The sequence below is a fragment of the Ovis aries genome, chromosome 4 (assembly GCF_016772045.2).
Source record: "Ovis aries strain OAR_USU_Benz2616 breed Rambouillet chromosome 4, ARS-UI_Ramb_v3.0, whole genome shotgun sequence".
NCBI lineage: Eukaryota > Metazoa > Chordata > Mammalia > Artiodactyla > Bovidae > Ovis > Ovis aries.
In genome coordinates this window covers 102,602,379-102,615,392 of record NC_056057.1, presented here as the reverse complement: position 1 = coordinate 102,615,392, position 13,014 = coordinate 102,602,379, and the positions used below count along the sequence as shown (strand labels likewise).

At 38.5% G+C, this 13,014-nt stretch overlaps 1 protein-coding gene and 1 non-coding gene across 8 annotated transcripts in view; one reads left to right on the top strand and one right to left on the bottom strand.

The window, feature by feature from the left end:
• Positions 1–13,014, top strand: part of DGKI (diacylglycerol kinase iota) — a 513,862-nt gene that overhangs the window by 388,439 nt on the left and 112,409 nt on the right. For all 7 annotated transcript variants that reach the window (XR_009600539.1, XM_060415131.1, XM_027968850.3 and 4 more), the window contains 2 exons: positions 10,543–10,622; positions 12,878–12,922. Coding sequence is in view for 6 of the 7 variants with exons in the window: in XM_060415131.1 (XP_060271114.1) it covers positions 10,543–10,622; positions 12,878–12,922 (125 nt within the window). In the remaining variant the exon portion in view is untranslated. The remainder of the gene's footprint in view (positions 1–10,542; positions 10,623–12,877; positions 12,923–13,014) is intronic.
• Positions 7,228–7,299, bottom strand: TRNAS-GGA (transfer RNA serine (anticodon GGA)). Its single transcript has one exon. It is a non-coding gene; the product is annotated as a tRNA-Ser (tRNA).

Here is a 13,014-nt window from a genome sequence, read left to right as displayed (position 1 = left end):
TCAAAATGATCAAAAACATCTGCCATTCTGATTTTTCTAGTTAGTTATTTACCAAGAATAAACAAATATTAAAATGAATGTTTTAATGTAGTTTAAACCTATCCCAGCAAAACTACCAGATTAATGATATCAAATGTTGACAACCCAAAACTAATGTTAAGTAAATGCTCTATCAAAAATCTGAGGGAAAGATTTGTAATATCTTGTGCATCTGACATAATGAACTTTTTCCACTTCAAGTGAGAGCATGGTTTCACATTTATTTTATGATGTCAATTAGCTCATCAGCTCCGTACGGGAAATTCTAATGCAGTCATTTTAATAGCAAAACAAACCACATGATTGTCCATAATGATTCTGATTAAAGACATATAGATATACTCTTGCTGCCTCTACTGCTGCCATAATCCTGCTCACAATATTTTAGTAGCATGTAGTTCTATATAAAGTAAGAAATAGTTTAGTTCTGTGACTCTTATATTGAAGATATGGTTAGAACTTATCAACAGCTTGACTTATCACAGTCTCAGAAGCTGGCCTATTGGGAAGGGAAGGGAATGGTGTGTCTTTAAAACTAAAAAGGGGAAGGGAATGGCATGTCTTTAAAAGTGATCCCACCCCTGCCAGGTGTGTTTGTTTATGAAGCATGTGTGTGTCTTGACTCACAGTTTCTGAGTCCCAGGGCCTTTCTCCTTTGTCCCAGGCTGAAATTGCTCACCTTGGCCTTGCTTCCGGAGTGTCACAGCCTTTCCCCGGTTCTTGTGTAGCTCTGGGTACAGGACTTGTGATTCTGCCCTCACTCCTTGGTCAGCCTGTCACCAGTTACTGGCTTCACTGCTCTGAACTCAGTGTTGAAAGGAGAGACTCCATCACCTATGAGGCCCAGGATTAATGAGAAGGAGGGATAATGCAGGAGACAGGCTTTCCGGTCAGAGAAGCCTGGGACGAAGCCCAGGTGCTCCATGTGCTAGCCGTGACCTTTCAGGGCATGTCACCTCATCTTCCTGAGACTAGGTTTCCTCATTTTAGAAACTGGACTAGTGATATCCACCTCTTAGGATTGTGGTAAAGATTAAATAACACCATAAAACAAGAACGTGGCTTGTGTTCAATACCTTGTCTTCTCCTCCTCTGCCTCCTTCCCACCCTGCTCTTCCTTTCCTTCCTCTTCTCATTCTTGCTTCTCCTTCTTCGTATCACATAATCATTACTGTCTTTTTCCTCTTTTGTTGTTCAGCCACTCAGTCATGTCTGACTCTTTTTGACCTCATGGGCTGCAGCACGCCAGGCTACTCTGTCCTTCACTATCTCCCAGAGTTTGCTCAGACTCATGTCCATTGAGTCAGTGGTGCCATCCAACCATCTCATCCTCTCGCCCCGTTCTCCTCCTGCCCTCAGTCCTTCCCAACATCAAGATCTTTTCCAGTGAGTCAACTCTTCACATCAGGTGGCCAGAGTATTGAAGCTTCAGCTTCAGCATCAGTCCTTCCAATAAGTAGTCAGGGTTGATTTCCTTTAGGATTGACTGTTTAATCTCCTTGCAGTCCCAAAGGACTCTCAAGAGTCTTATCCAGAACCACAATTCGAAAGCACCAATTCTTCAATGCTCAGCCTTCTTTATGGCCCAACTCTCACATCGGTACATGACGACTGGGAAGACCATAGCTTTGACTATATGGACCATTGTTGTAATATCTCTGCTTTTTTAATATGCTATCTAGGTATAGCTTTAAATATACTATGGTTTAGAGTATGCTCCCAGAATATACATATGCACAAAGTCTGTTCTGGCAAAGCTGGCTAGTCCAAAGGTAGAGGTGGGATTCACTAACAGAAGAAAACAAATGACTTCAGCCACCCTCCTCCTGCTATCATCGTTGCTTCTCCGAACCACCAGGCTGAGGTTCAGAACAGCTGGATGAGGTGAGGATGACCACTCCTCACTCAGTCCAGCAGAAGAGTTTTGCATATGGGAACCCATGAAGTTTGCAGTTTTGTTCACCTCAGATTCCTGTACGTTGTGGATTCACCGACCTTAATGCAGTTTGTTCACCCTGCTGTGGTGATACCAGAGTAAAATGGCTACAGAGATCTTGGGGAGTGGGGAGAGGTGTTCATTTCAGACCTGGTCCCCACGGATCTTTTGTCTTCAGTCAGATAACTTATTGTCTTGAGGAAACAGTTGGGTTGTCTTTTGCATCGTATTTCTGACTCTTTAAAAATGTTTTTCAAGTTTTCTTAAGGTGGCTCATCTGTTAAAGAATCCACCTACAATGCAGGGGACCTGGCTTGGAAAGATCCCCTGGAGGAGGGCATGACAATCCACTCCAATATTCTTGTCTGGAGAATCCCGTGGACAGAGGAGCCTGGTAGGCTACAGTCCCTGGGGTCGCATAGAGTTGGACCGACTGAGTGACTAACATGTACACACACACTCTGACTCTGAAAAATATTTTATAAGTTTTGTGAAAACTATAGGAATTTTCTATGTAATTGGCCTCTAAGAACTTTGGTTTTCAATGTTTTGGGCAGTTCAGTTCCATATATAGATATCTGAGCCTACATCAGATTTATTTCCTGACTCTGTTCATCAATTGTGCTGAAATATATATTTTAGAAACCATATTTCACATATTTTCTTTTAGTGCATATATACTTTAGAAGTTTCTTATAGATAAAAGAGTATACTTGTGTACTGGTTGCTAGAAAATTTTGACTTTATTAAAGATGAATGGTGTTAATTTATTCACTACTTGACATAAATTTGCATAATGACTTCAGGTAGTCCTAACTTCAACTGTAGAAGACAAAATTAATTATCATGAACTGTTGACATTTTATTTCAGACATAAAATCGAGAGCACACGATGTGAAATATATAATGGATTTCTCAACCAATTAATTTAATTACCTTCTGGATTATGAGGCATTTAAACAAGCACAGATAGGGAAAGGAGGTTAATGGAGGCCATGGTGAAGCCTGAGAAGGAAGCCAGGGTAGTGCCTGTGTTTCAGCTATAGAGAGGTAAATGATAGTATAATTTTCTCAGGGCTGAGAATCACCGGTCAACTCGACAATATCTTTCCTATTTCTGTACCTGTATTTGTCATAGTTTTGTCATTGTCTTAATCTGCTTGGGCTGCTGTAACAAAATACTAGCCTGGTGACTTAAACAATGGGGATCTATTTTCTCTCAATCCCGGAGGCTGGAAAGTCTATGATCAAGGACTTGGTTGATTTGGCCGATTTGGTTTCTGGTAAGGGCACTCCTCCCGCCTTGTAGGCTGCTGGGTTCATGCTGTGTTCCCAAAGCAGGAGAGAGGGAGCATGCGAGTGCTCTGTGGCATCTCTTCTTCCAAGGGCGCTAATCCCGTCATGAAGGCCCCACCTTCATGACCCCATCTAACTATAATTATCTCCCAAAGAAGGCACATTTCCAGTTACCATCATATTGGGGTTAGGACCTCAACATGTGAATTTGGGGGGCACAATCCTTCAGTTTATGACAATAATGTTAGCTCAGGTTTCAAACATGTTAAAACTCAGATGCTTCTTAAAGGATTAACTCTTTAGTTAATTATTATTCATTTATACTAAAGTGCCAAGAAGGATCGGAAGGTATATTTTGATAGAAGGAGAGTCAGAGAAGTCATTAAGAAAGATAGGATATAGAGTAAGGGAAATAAATTTGTCCTCAGTCAACCAAGGAATACTACTGTTAGAAATTAGGAAGCACATTAGATCCAGCTAGTAGGGGCAAAGACCAAAGAAGTTTTGTTTGTTGGATTTTTGCACTATTTGTGGGATGATTAACACATGGATGGTTTTGACATATATTGCTTCTGGTACTAAGGACATTCAACTTTTTGGTTCTACAGAGAACAAACCATAATGCTCATTAGCCGTATATGTTTATCTAAACTTTAATTGCAGAAGATAAAAATTCTGTTTCTCAGTCACGCAAGCCACATTTCAAGGACTTAGTTTGATATGTGGCTGGTGGCTCCAGTATTGGACATACAGAAAGGTCTGTTGGACACTGCTTCTCTAGAGACTTCTGAGGCCCAGATAATGCAGCAAGGCAATCCTGCTGCTTATTATATACACACACCCACAAACAAATACACATGCCATGATGAGCCATGAAGTTATGACTGTTCAGTGTGCCTGATGTCCATTACTAGAGATGGATTGCAACAGTAGGTTTCATTTGGGGGCTTTTGATGACTTCTCTACTTTTTCCTATTTGATGCTAATATAGAATTTTTTTTAATTCACAGAAAACATTGGAGAGACTATACAGTGAACTTTGGCACCACTATCAGTAAAATCAATTGCCACAGATAGGTTGTATTTCTTATTTTCAATTCTGAGATACTGTACACAGAAATATACATAAACACACACACACATACTTGTTCTGTTCATAAATGTTCATATATATATACATACACACATACATATATACCTATACCCATATACATATATATATACACACATATGTATGTGTATCTAATGCATAGACTTAAAGATTAATAGTAAATGGACATTCATGTACCTCCCACTCAGATTAAGAAGCAGAACAAATACCTCACCTTATCCCTCTTCTACCAAGATAATCCCAGTATGCTAACTTCTCTATTTGCCATTTTCTTCATACGTATGTATTTACCATCAATAAATGCATCCCTCATTCAGATACAGCAGTTTTGAAAAATCAAGTAGCAATCTTAAACCTCCCTGTGCAAGGAAGTAAAGATGCTTTCACTTTTAGATGAAAGCTGTCAAGATCAGGAAAGAATCTCAGGAATAGTGTCTGGCTTCAGTTATCCTAGTGGCTCAGATGGTAATAGTGCAAGAGACCTGGGTTCAGTATCTGAGAGGATCCCCTGGAGAAGGGAATGGCTACCCATTCCAGTATTCTTGCCTGGAGAATTTCATGGACAGAGGAGCCATAATCCATGGGATCACAAAGAGTTGGATACAACTGAGCGACTAATACTTTTCAGCTTCCCCAAGAGTACCTGTGCACCCATTCTATGAGGTTTAGTGGGCAAGATCATGATTGCATTCTGGAAAGCATTTGGTAAGGTGTTAGGGTGGGTTCTAGCTATCATGTGGAACTGTCGTTATAAGGGATGGACTTTTTTGAATTTTTCTCCTTCACCAAGACCTAACTGTTGCTTTCAAGAACAGGTTAAGGCAGAGTAAATCTTGGAGTGACTGTTAGAAAACTGGTTCAGACTCACTTAGACATTCTGTCCTTAGGTGGAAAAATAACTCTCCTGTGATGGTGAGACTCGGTGATGACAGCTCTCTGCATCTTGGCCTATTGAGTCACTGTGCTCCAATATATCCATCACCCTAGAATCCTCTAGCTCCATCCCCTTGGAGGGTTTTTTTTCTTTGTTAGATTCCTCATTATATCCCATGCATTCCTCATTCTTGTTCCAAATTCAACTTTTGTTGGTGCAAGTTCTGCAGTAACTTTTTAGTAGAGGGTATGTCCTTTATTCAGTCCTTGAACTTGTTTGGTAGTTTGAATTATGTGTAAAAGTCGTAGAATTCTGAACCCATTGCTTCTTTGCTTCTGTGACTGTGCAGTTGCCTTTGAGAAATGTAAAACTGTCTAATCCCCATTTTCTTTGCCGTCTAATTTTTCCTCTTTGGAACTTTGTAGACCTCTCTTTGTGTTCCCAATATTCTTAAATTTCAAAGTAAAATGTCTTCCTGTTGTCCTTTAGTTACTGTGCTTGTTGGGCAGTTCAAGTTGGAAACTGATGTTCTTCGGTTCTAAGAAATAGTCTTGATTTTTCGTTTGTTTCTGTTAACTACTTCTATTTCTGATTTTTAGAACTCCTGTCATTGGAAAGTCGGACCACTGGGCCAGTCTTATTTTCCTTACCTTTTCTTATGCCTCCTTTTATTTCTGCTCTTCTTTTGTAAAGATTTCTTCAACTTCATCTTCTAACCCTTCTATTAAACTCCATTCTATCCAGTTTCAAGGACCTATTTGTTCTCTGAATAATGACCCATTTTCTTCTTCATATTCATCTTTTAATATAATCATATTTATATTTCATGGAGGGAATATGCTCTCTTAACTCTCTGAGGATTCCCCAGAGAAGACTCTTCAGATCTCTTTCTAAGAATGTGTGGTCTGACTGCCAGCTTTCTGGAAAGCCTAGTGAGAGGAACAAGTTGGGTATCTCTGCATTCTGAGATGATTAGTTAATCCCCGTTTTCTATAAAGTAACTGCACCTAACCAAGAGTAGGTGGTAGAATCTAGTGATTTAATATCCAGTGATTCTTATTTTAACTGCAAATGATGTTTCCGGGTAGCACATCTTCTGACGGTTTTGCAGTGTAAATTGTGTTGGTTCTTATCCACTCCCACGTATAGTTTAGAATTAGACTGTCTAGGGCCTTTGAGTCAGTTATGAGTTTTCCATGTGCTTTATCCATTGCCATTTTCTCCTTACTCTCTCTTTTTGTTGGTTTTTATCTTTTTTAAAATGCATGTGCTGTAATTTAGTAGCGTTTCTGGCACAAGAGAAGTAAGTATGTGTTAAATCTGCCTTCTTAACATAGAAACCAGCTTGTTCTTTATTGCTTAGTTAGAACTTGTAAATTCCATTTGAGCCCTGCAATAAAAGTTCCATTATGTAGGTTGAGTATTGGCTGATGCTTATTGCAGTCAAATAAAATCTCTAACACTAAAATAAGATGAATCATCAAGATCAGGAATAGTAATGCTAATGCTTGGGTGAGAAGTATTCTCACTGCTCCCAATTAAGATGAAGGAAGCTTCACTGAGGTTTGGCAATTGGTTGTCAGCAGTGTAAAAGGAAGGTGGCAATTTTACACAAGTTTCTGGTTTCTCTTCACCATTTAAAGCCTCAAACAGAAGTGTCAGATTACAGTATTTTTGTACTACAGTTATCTTTTCCATCAAAGAGTAAAAGTTAGTTTTAAATAAGCAGAATATAACTTACAGAACTACTACCAGCTAATCCTTGTGGCACAATACATTGAAAAATAGATTTTTGGTTTATCCAGTTTTCTAGCTCAAGAGGCTCAAAAGTTAGTAAAAGTGAAGTGAAGTCGCTCAGTCGTGTCCGACTCTTTGCGAATCCATGGACTGTAGCCTACCAGGCTCCTCCCTCCATGGGATTCTCCAGGCAAGAGTCCTGGAGTGGGTTGCCATTTTCTTCTCTAGGGGATCTTCCCGACCCAGGGATCGAACCTGGGTCTCCTGCATTCCAGGCAGACGCTTTAACCCCCGAGCCACCAGGGAAGCCTACAAAAGTTAGTAAAGGGAGTGAGGAAGAACTAATGTTGATGTTCTGGATATTCATTTTTAAATATAGTATTACATTTAATCTTTCCCAAATCCTAGAAGATACCTATTCTAAATCCTATAACCTTCAATCCAAGGATCAAGTTCAGTTCAGTTCAATTGCTCAGTCCTGTCTGACTATTTGTGATCCCATGGACACCGGGCTTCCCCATCCATCACCAACTCCTGGAGATTACTCAAACTCATGTCCATCGAGTCAGTGATGTCATCCAGCCATCTCATCCTCTGTCATCCCCTCCTCCTTCAATCTTTCCCAGCATCAGGGTCTTTTCAAATGAGTCAGCTCTTCACATCAGGTGGCCAAAGTATTGGAGTTTCAGCTTCAGCATTAGTCCTTCCAATGAATATTCAGGACTGATTATCTTTAGGATGGGCTGGCTAGATCTCCTTGCAGTCTAAGGGACTCTCAAGAGTCTTCTCCAACACCACAGTTCAAAAGCATCAATTCTTCAGCACTCAGCTTTCTTTATAGTCCAACTCTCACATCCATACATGACTACTGTCTAGCATTAACTAGACCTTTGTTGGCAAAGTAATGTCTCTGCTTTTTAATATACTGTCTAAGATCAAAGGAATTAAGGTTCAAGACCAAACAGCTAACATGAGTCATTTGTAAGTCCAGAGCATTGGGCTATGAATCCAAGAGAAAATGACCATGAATTCTTTCTAGTGCACAGTAGTACTTTCATAGGATAAATTTGACAACAAATGCCAGTAACTGTATTATGAAGTTGTGATATAGGATGCCTTTTTCCTTTTTCTAATCCTAATTGAATAGCTAATATCAATCAAATATAATTTCTCTTAATTAGCTTCTTGAGGAATCAGCAAAGTTGCTGATTTTGTACTCTTAGTAGAAATGAATGACACATCTTGGAAAACTTTTTCCTAGACATTCGTTATTTTGGGTCTAGAATATCCAATCTCTAAGTGTAGTTTAAAGTATCTTCTACGAAGTATATTGAATTTACGACCAGACTAACTCCAGGCATTGGTAGTAAGAAAGAGATCCGAGGTGTTGACCAAATTCCTGCATTCCCATATAAGATGCCTCCTCATTTAAGTAAATAGGTAAATATTAATGGAATTTTATGTCTCTGCATTTGCACATTTGAAATTAAGAGAAAGTTTCATTAAACAAGATTCATATATGGATTCTCATGATAAGTATAGTTGTATTCTGTTTCCACAATGTGTGATTTACTTTCTAGGCCAAACTTCTAGGTTTTCCTCTGCATTCGTCAAAGATTAGAAATCCTTATTCTTCTCTTACTTAACTAGATCACCTTATTTGAACCTATTGAGTAATCTAGTTGAGGATAATTACTTTATTAACTACTTTTAGGAATCTCTTTATTGAATTTCCCTTTCATTCCTTTCAAAGAGGATTGCCATACTGAAGACTTTTTTTGGATACTTCTAGCTATATACAAAAAAGAAGAGAGAGGAAAAAATATTTCCCCAGATTATTGTTCCCCCAAACATATGACATTTGCATGGTTCCTCGCATACTTGCTTACTGTTCTCTTGCTTAGCTTCTGGAAGAACAGACAAAGGCAAGCTCCAACCTAATGCACACTGTCTACTCTCCCCAATTCCGTTTTTGTCTATCCTGTATAGACTTAGCTCTTAAAGACACAGTTTCTCTTTCATACTTGCACAGGCTCTAAGCTTATCTTCCTCCTCCCTCCACCCCTTTGTATGAAAAAAACAAAGTTTTATTACATATCTACCAGATATTGGGGTTGTAAAGGAAATAAGTCTTATTCCTGTGGTGAGAGATTCCATATGATTCATAGGCTTACATAGCTCTACAGGGTGATGGATGTCTTCCAGTTTAATTGTGTAGCACTTTGGGAACCTAGAGGTATGACACAGTGGTATTGATCTTCCTAAGGAGCCAATCTAGGGCTAATGTTGAGAAACAAATTCTATTTATTTTTCTCTAGACCACTCTTGCTTCTCTAAAAGACCAATGGGGCTCCATATCCTTCAGAGAGCCTAAAATCTACCCTCCAGGCAAGAATTAGTCACTCTTGCCTAGTTTTCAAGTGACTTAATTTCATACATTTACTATAGCCTATGTTCCATATCTTATTTTTCATATGTGTGTCTTCTCTACAACTTTGTGAATTCATGATTTTCCCATGAGTTTAAATGGATTTTATTGTCTGTATGGTTCAGTTTTAAAATCCTAGCACTTTGCATTTTCAGACCTACTTATCAATGATGAGGCTTTAAAAATTCAATGAGTGAAAGATTTTTAAAAATCTTTAGTGGATGCCATTATCCTGTCATCTCCTTGTTAATCTCTAGTTGGTTGATTCAAGATTTTGAAATATTTTTAAAATCATGGGTTTAATAATATAACTATACTTATAAAATCAGAAATGTACACATACATTTTTTTGAAGTTTTGGGAAGGAGACTACTTTCATTATTTCAGACAATCTTATCGCTATATCTAAAGTAGGAGTTTCTATCTACTAAAGTCATCCTGTGACATTTACTACCACCTAGAAAAGATATTTAAAGCCCCTAACAGCTTCTCCTCATTGATTTCTGAAGCCCTGCTGCTACTACATTTACGCTGACCATCTTTAAAATCTATTGGATTTTATAGCTGTGAACCTTCTAGAAGCTTTTTTTTTTTTTTAAGTATTTCTTGCCTGTTTAGTTCTGGTATTGGCTACCAGGTAGCAACAGTACCTTGAGTAGCTTGAGTCTCTTATTAGACAACTAATATGTGACAGAAAGATTAAGACTAATGCATTTAAGAGGGAAAGGGGTAAGTGTCCAGAATCATGATTTTTTAATTCCTCCCTGGTACGTTGGCTATTGCAAATGCAGGCATAAATTAGCAGCTGGCTGTGAACAGCCTCTGGCCCTGTCAGTCTACAGTTTCCATGACATTATATTTCATGTCAGGGCCACTGAGACAAAATGCAGTGAAGGCTGGCCAGGTGGCAAGGGGCAAGATGGATCATGCAAGGAGAAAATATGAAAGCTGCGTAAGTAAAGAGACTGAGCTCATAGGAGAGGTGCCGGGAGAGAGTGAAATATCAAAAAAAAGCAGTATTGTTTATGAGGGGCTTTTTTTCAACCGTAAAAAATGCATTTATGCCAAAATAGAAAAATCAAATATGTTATTTTGGACTTTTCTCTTTCCTTTGCCCTCAGCCATCCCACTGGGCATTCTCGTTGTGCGTGGAGACTGTGACTTGGAGACTTGCCGTATGTACATAGATCGCCTGCAGGAGGTGAGTTTCTTTAGCCAATCATTTATGCTGCTCAGTTTTCTGTTTTTGTCGATTACCAGCCATCTTTATTTACTTCTAAAATGAGGCATTTGGGGAGAAATGGAGAAATGGTGGCCTCATCTTTCTCTTAAGCATACACTGCATCCTCTCTCTCCCCACCCCCACTGCTGTTTCTCTGCCTCCAGTGGTTGGAGTGGAAAGGGTTGATGGGGTTAATGACAGCACGATGCTGCTCCAGTGTGATCCTTAACTATTGCTTGCTTGTCTTGCCAGACAGCTCACCTGTGTTTTTTGAACTCTACAGAATTTTAAGGGGCATGATAAATAATAAAGGGAAACAGAGATTTGTGGTTCCTTAGTGCTTTGTGTCTAGTACAAACTTCAGTCAGAGACAACTAGGTTTATTTTTTTAATGTAACTTCTACAGGAAAGAAAAACCTCTATCTCAAAAGAATTTGTGTCAGAACACAAAGGAATATTCTATTATTTTTTTCTCAATCCAGTCTTAGCACTGAGAACGAGAAAGGGGAGTCTCATATGTGACATTCCCTTGAACTGCGCCTGCAAAGCCCAGAGACCCAGATTCATCACTACAGTGGTCATAGGTTGTTTTTGCAGAACTTCAAGGGAGAGTATTCAGTATCTTATCCTGAAAATGGCAAAACACACACCACACACACACACACACACACACACACAAATAGCCACTTCTTTATCTTTGTTTCTTGGTAAAAGATGCACATTAGAATCACTTCTGGGGATGTGGTCCAGACATTTTTATTTTTAAAGCTGTTGGGTGATTTTGATAAATATCCCAAGATGAGCAACTTTCTTCCAGACCACACATTATACGTAAATAAATATCACAAATAAAGAAGATGTAGAGTGTTTAAAATCCCTTCAAATTTTGCAGCTTTCGGGCTGCAAAGGACTTAGCTTTGAACATTAGATTCTGTTTCTTTTGGTGGATATAAACTCAGGTAGGAGGCATAAAGTAATGTAATAATTACTGATTTTTCTCTTCAGCTTTGTTATGGATAGAGTTGGAATTGGGAATACAGAGTATTTTGAAATAGATGCCGAACTGTGAATGTTAATAAGGGTGAGAGAAGAAAAGTCAACAAGGTTTATATTTGTGGCTTAATTTGGCTACATTTACCAAAGATAACTCAAGCATGTTAAAGTTGGTAAACTTCTTAGCATGTGACTCAGGTCCAAATCAATCCTAGAACATATAGTAGATTGTTCTTTTTTTTTTTTTTCCCCAAAATCATATTCTTTTATTGTAGATCCTCCCTTAAAAAAACCTATCATAAAAAAGTCGTAATTGACAACAAACCTTTTTTTATATATAAAACACTTGAGTAACTTAAGATCCCCCATTAGCAAAATATTTGACTGGTGAATTGACTTTGTTGAAAATTAACGGTTAGGCTCATTGCACCAATATTCAACTAAAAGTAGGATTTTTTTTTTTTTTTTTAAGTAAAGAGCAAGCACAGATCAAGAGGAAGAGTTTTAAACTTGGGCTTAGTAAGTTGATAAAGCCTGTGGGAAGCAGGTATGAGGATTGCTGACATCTGTAAATAGAATCACTATGCTCATTAACAAGGAAGCCTGCAGGTCATGACAGCAGCAACGACTTAGTTATAAAACTTTATACAGGGAGCCTGGCTCTCAGAATCTTCCAGTAAAACCTCATTAATTTCCGTCCTGTTAATTTGCACTTCGTGATCATGCAGAGATGGTCAGCGATTTTCTTTTGAGTCTATGGAATCTTGTTTGCCAAGCAACTTATTGGTATAAACACAATTATCATGACAGTATGTTTTTGGTCTTAGATAAATAAATTCTTCCTAAGCGCCTAAAGGGACCTAAGCAGCTTATTTCACAAGCCAAAAGTCCAGGTGCAAGTTAAATATGACCCCCATCAATTACAACAGAATCGCCTGTCTTTTACTTTGGGTCGTCTCTCTCCTTGAAATTATACCACTCACCTCTAAACACTGTTTAGGATTTCTAAGTTTCAGTAGCTAAATGGCCTTTCTTCTCTCAGTCCTACTTAGTGTGCTTTTATTATTTTTGGCATTATCTTCATTGCTTAGCCTTGAGGGATTGGGGAGAGTAAGATGCTTTCCAGATGGGTTTAATAATATAAAATTGGGCATTTAGTTGATGGAGTCGTGGAAGCAGCTTGTTCAAAATAATCTCAAGATATGTGGGTATGTTTTTTTTTTTTTCCATTTTCTCATTAGGACCTGCAGTCAGTTTCTTCTGGCTCCCAGAGAGTTCATTACCAGGTAATATATAATTGACTCTCCTTGTTTCTTACCTTCTGGCCAAAAGAAGTCCATTTTTCAATTAATGTCTCATTTGAATTAGATTCCACATC